This window comes from Branchiostoma floridae, chromosome 7 (genome assembly GCF_000003815.2).
Source record: "Branchiostoma floridae strain S238N-H82 chromosome 7, Bfl_VNyyK, whole genome shotgun sequence".
Lineage (NCBI taxonomy): Eukaryota > Metazoa > Chordata > Leptocardii > Amphioxiformes > Branchiostomatidae > Branchiostoma > Branchiostoma floridae.
The window spans coordinates 14,224,368-14,229,991 of record NC_049985.1 but is presented as its reverse complement, the minus strand read 5'-3'; the positions used below and the strand labels follow the sequence as shown (position 1 = coordinate 14,229,991).

The 5,624-nt window shown below is 40.8% G+C and overlaps 1 protein-coding gene across 1 annotated transcript in view; it reads left to right on the top strand.

The window, feature by feature from the left end:
- Nucleotides 1-822: 822 nt before the first annotated feature.
- Nucleotides 823-5,624, top strand: part of LOC118420049 (sialin-like) — a 5,497-nt gene continuing 695 nt past the window's right edge. Inside the window, exons 1-8 of the mRNA XM_035826755.1 lie at nucleotides 823-895; nucleotides 2,582-2,691; nucleotides 3,053-3,250; nucleotides 3,602-3,703; nucleotides 3,873-4,028; nucleotides 4,376-4,463; nucleotides 4,625-4,711; nucleotides 4,922-5,049. Of these exons, the coding sequence (XP_035682648.1) occupies nucleotides 2,593-2,691; nucleotides 3,053-3,250; nucleotides 3,602-3,703; nucleotides 3,873-4,028; nucleotides 4,376-4,463; nucleotides 4,625-4,711; nucleotides 4,922-5,049 (858 nt within the window). The 5' untranslated portion in view covers nucleotides 823-895; nucleotides 2,582-2,592. The remainder of the gene's footprint in view (nucleotides 896-2,581; nucleotides 2,692-3,052; nucleotides 3,251-3,601; nucleotides 3,704-3,872; nucleotides 4,029-4,375; nucleotides 4,464-4,624; nucleotides 4,712-4,921; nucleotides 5,050-5,624) is intronic.

The following is a 5,624-nucleotide window of genomic DNA, read 5'->3' as shown; positions in this document are numbered from 1 at the left end:
GCCTGAGAAGCCTTGTGACCTGGACGCCCTAACACTGTGAAAATCCTCTTGACAAGCATGAAATTCTGATTGACCGGGGATGCTACCACTGAGGTCATCTTTGGTCACAGTCCAATGCCCCCTATCATCAATACTATTCGGCCAGGCTGGAGTCTGGTAGAGACTACATGATTTTAATAAAGCACTATGATTATGAAAGTTGCGCTAGAAAGTATCACAACAGTGTACATAATTCCATTGTCACCAGTTGGCCAAGAAGGTTATCTTTGGTAGCACAGGTTTGTAAGGAACACAAGTTCATGCAGTCATTTGCTATTGGGGTAGGTACTATTTAGTAATACATGAAAAAGACCTTAAAGTGGCATGATTATTTGGCGAAGGGATGTGTTCGATGAACTCTAGTACTTTAAGCAATGAGTTACCACAGAAATGCCACATCGCCATGTCTGATAAACTGAAGATGGTATAACAATCGTTGTCTCTGACGCAGACTTAGAGAACGAACGTCAAGATGCTTAAATTTAAGATATCATCATTTTTAACGATAGACAGCTATGGAACTTGCCATATTTGGTTAAATTAAAAGTTTATCAAATTCATTCCTCATCCTCGGATATCTCGTATATTTGATTATATACTCCGACAGACAATAGATATATCATGGACTGAACACATGATACTCTACCACCCACTGTAGTAAATGCATAGTGTGTAGTGGAAATAGTCCACACATTTTGTGACGTAGAGTCACGTGCGATCGGTGCCGTTCAGAGGCGTGCACAAGTTTAAGGTCAATATTTACTTTGACTCAGACCAATAGGACAGGCTGTAGCACTAAGCTGTTAACGTTGGTCATTTGACGCATACTTCTTTGAGAGAACGCGGGAGTTAGCAGGTGAGCGATTCAACTTGACTAATATTTTCTTACGATAGATTTTCAGGTGTTTCATTTTTATGTGTACGGTCTTTTGGTGGGACATGATATGTGACTCCCCCTGGCCGGAAAGAGCGCGGTATTTTGCCAACGCCGTACAAAAGAACGACATAATACGTCATGTTAGTAGTTAAACTGACAGCAAGTTTTATCGGCAGAAAGTACTAATGAAAGACAAAAAGAAGCCAAAAATTTACTTCTTATACTTCCTGTTTCATGGGACGATTACCGTGCAAATCAGCCTTTAAAGTAGGCGTCCTACCTCACTGCCTGGCGTTTTTTGGTGGTTTAGAGCGTATATACACTACTAGTAACATTACGTTTATTGTTCCCATTTTACTACTAGATTTATGGCCATATGGTTAGAGCTGAAAATTTACAATATTTCAAGTAAAAAATCCTTATATAAAACGGGAATGGTGTTTGAGGAAATATTGTAGTTTTAATTGAAAGGTACTCCGTACCAACTTTGCTGGAGTCATTTCCGAGAAAACGTTATCAGACACGTTGTGCGCTTTACCTGGAATAACTATTGTGTGGATCACTTCCGTGTTAAATATTGACGGACCTACATTAACGTTTGATTAATGATGTCATCAATCTCACTCGAGCTCATTGCTTGTGAGAATTCTGCTAACTACTTGAAGCATCGTTCTTTAATGTATACCTAAATCTATTTGAATTTTTTATTTCTTGTTTCCCTACTTCACAAACGCGCTAGACACTTATCTAAGTTGAACAAAGGGGTCAAGAACTAGAAGGGTTCGCCGTTGACTTGTGCTTGGTTAGCTTAAATGTGCACTAGTCATATAAACCTATTAGAATGGGTCATGTGTGATAATCCAGAAGCTAGGGGTACATTTTAAGGGAAGTACCATCCAGAAAGGCATGCATTCACTGTACAACGATTTGCGTACTGTATTTGTTAATGGTACACATGTAGATCAGAAATATGTACACCTAACGAAAGAAGATGCATTCAAATATCTTATGTCATCATGTAACTACGATGTATCGGAAAAATTCTGTGAGTTCGTCTGCACGTTTTAAGGAGAGAGAAGAAGCATGTAAAGTATGTGTATAGCTTTTCCGTTACTCCTGTATCGAACTTACTGCATTTAGCCCCAATGGGACATGAATATGCAATAAACTTATTTCATAAAACTCATTCATATTTAGGAAACCTAATAAAGGCAAGTATAAAGACTACTGAGGGTCCACTGTTGACGTACGGTGAAGGATCAGTTCTATGAGAACCAATAATCAGACTTGATTATTTATCACATTAATATATCTTTGAATAATATTCTAGGACAGAAAAGTGGAAAGGTTGATAACTTGTTTTCGAACTGTTATCTCAACAACTGTACTCTATATAGTATAGTCCATATACGATTGAATTTATGTGAAGGAGGGATACGGATGTTTTCACATTTTTCACTAGTAGACAACTTCATTTTTTACTGTCTATTAGACACATTTAGACCAGCTTTTTTTATCTCTTACTAGTGAATTAATGTGATAGAGGGGTGCTATCACATTTTTTCACTGGGAGACACAAATTTAGACCATTTCTTAAAAATCTCTTAGTAGTGAATTTTCATCAAAAAGGGATAAGCTATGTTCATCTTTATTGTGTTTTGGCAGGACTGTACGGGATGAGCGCAGAGAAAAGTGTGATGATGGAACTGAGCGGTGGTAGAAAAGATGGGGTAACGCCAGACCAGCAAGACAAAAAGAAGAAAAGTTGTTTCCCGGTGGGTACTAAAACCGAGTGTAGGGCTGATTTGAATTAGGATTTCACCATGGTCAATATGGTCCCTTGTGCGTTTACGCACTGTTGACATAACTCTAGTTCACCTTTATCCGGAAGTAACATATACCCGTTGTTTTTAGACACGTCACAGAGTATTCAGGAATATCAAGTTGACGGACTGTGGTTTCACATTGCAATATTGTCAAAATATTGCAATTTGAAACCAACGTTCGTAGACTTGATACCCCAAAATACAATGTTTTAAAAGCAACGGATATAGGTTGCCGCTACGGATAAAGGTGAACTAGCGTTATATATATATCAGAATTTTCTTTACTTCAACATGTGTTGTTTAACGGCAGATTACTGACAGAATCCCGGCACGCTACATCCTGACTGCCTTGTTCTTCTTCGGCATCGTGGCCCTACAAACCACCAGACATGGCTTCAGCGTCGCCATAGTCGTCATGACTAACAGTTCATCGTCTGCACCAGCTGTCAATCAAACGACCATATACCACAACTGCCCGAGCAGCAGGCCCGTAAACGTTTCTGCACAGGTGAGGGCAAGAGGCAAGTTAATTGTTCACACAGATGAGTGTTCAAAATATCCCTGCCATGTTCTTACATCTGGTACTTGTTGTTGTTGTTGTTGTTGTTGTTGTTGTTGTTGTTGTTGTAGGAACATGTAGGACGACAAGAAATCGTGATTTGCAAACCGCACCCATTGTATCGCGCAATACATCTGTGCATTGTTACTTCGCGGGTTTACTGCACAAAAAGGTGGCAACCTAGAATCTTGTCCATTTTCCTTTTTAGATAACGTAGTCTGTACTATTTACATAAGATAAATAGCAAGAAACAAAGTTTATGTAATCAAATAAAGCTTGGAATGTTCTTTACATCCCCAGATAGCAGGCAGCGACCGTGAGCAAGGAGAACTCTTTGAGTGGAGCCAGAGCATTAAAGGGACTTTACTTGGAGCCTACTTTTATGGTTACATCATCACTCAGGTAATGTGTGCACAGTCAAACATGGCAACTATGATAAGCAACATATTGGTTTCTTGGTGATGCCAATGAATGGAATGTATACGCGTGCAAATGCTTTGCAACACTTCAGATTCTATCTGAAACTTCAAATCTGATTAAACCTAAAATTTTCTCTACATCTCTATCACAGGTTGTGGGAGGAGTGTTGGAACAGAAGTTTGGCGGGAAAATTGTGTTCGGGACCAGCCTGGTACTGGCGGCCGTGCTGACCGCTCTGGGTCCGGCAGCAGCCAGGTCCAGCGCCTGGGCCATGTTTGCTGTGCGGTTCTGTGTGGGACTGGTGACGGTAAGAACTTGGCACTATTTTGCTTCTTTGCTTAGCCTGACTAAATCGCACTGTTAGCGGCCCGCCCGACAGTTACCTAACCATAGTTGTAACCATCGCCAGACAGATTTTGTAACACAGCTGAAGGCTATTTTTTATATTATTTTGATTTGTATTTATGCTTCTTCCTTTTCTCTCCGAGGGGGTGGCGATAATGAAAATGATAAAATCACTGTGGCAGAATGGCTAGGATCTCTTGTTCTTACAGTGTGAGCTAGTAGTACATAAAATTGCCCTCACTATTCGTTACTGTATCTCTATCTGTCCTCACTGTGATGTGTCCTCATCAACGTTGTTCTGTGCTTCAGGGTGTTTCTCTCCCCTCTATGTATGGAGTCTGGGGCCGATGGGCACCTCCTACAGAACGGACGAGACTGCTGGCATTTTGCTACATAGGTTTGTTTGCTATCTATTTTCCCCCTAAGAATTGTCCGTACGCAATTTTGGGTTCAACAATTTGTCATCATTATCTAAGGCATCTGCAAATTTTGTGGTCTTTGATTTGGATGTTTAGCTCTTTATTGTTGGATTGTTTTTCTTTTCTTTTTTCCAAACAGCGTTGTCCCTCGGTGGTGTCATCAACTTTCCATTAGCGTCCAGCCTGGCGGATGAGTATGGCTGGCCTGCCGTTTTCTATATCCCTGGTTAGTGTGCAAATTTATCTGTACTGTATCTCCATATAATGTAGTTTTCATCTTCATATCATTAGGTTAATGCACTAATATTTATGATTATTACAACAAAGTTACGAAAGACTTAGAGTATATAGATGGAAACAATTTTTCCCATAATGTCTGTCCCCGTTTCGTCAACTTTTTTCAAAGGCTGTTCGAAAGTGTTTTTGTTTTATTTAGGGAGTTTTGTAGCGGCCTGGCTAGTGGCATGGCTTCTCCTGGCTTACGACTCGCCTGCGAAACATCCACGGATTCTGGAGGAAGAACAGAAGTACATAGAAGATGGCATCGGGATGAAAACCCAACAGGTGAGAAAGTCTTATTTCTTCTCCACGCTCGTACCCAGCGCCGCGAAGAAGCCATAGGTTTAGATTGTGGGCTCAACCAATACACAAATAAAACTATATGGAATCCACATCTGTCATTTTGTTTTATTTTATGTTTGTCTCAATTACCTTAGCAAATCGTAAGTTGTGTGACCATTCTGTGCGTCTCTATACAACGTGAGACTGTACCCCAGTGAGCTAGTATTTTCTACAGTTACCGAGGCGAAAACAAGACGAAAGTTTACTATTTCGGGGGTAAAATGTTGCCACAATGGTGATATGTTATATCAAAGGGAACTTTAAAATGTACTTAATTTGGTGGCGCTGCGAGAGTGTTAGATTACCCTTCTAGATTGCCGAGAGGGGAGTTATGTCACGGAAGGGAGTTTGCTACGGTAGCGCGTTTGGCCTTCTCCGCCAGTAGCTCTCCTTCCCAGGTTTATATCGCTTCCCCCAGCATGCTTTGCGCGGAAAAGATACGCTCGTACCCAGGTTACCCAGGATACAAAGACTTGGTAACACGAAAAGGCGCCCCGCTATGCTCAGTGGGCCCGGGG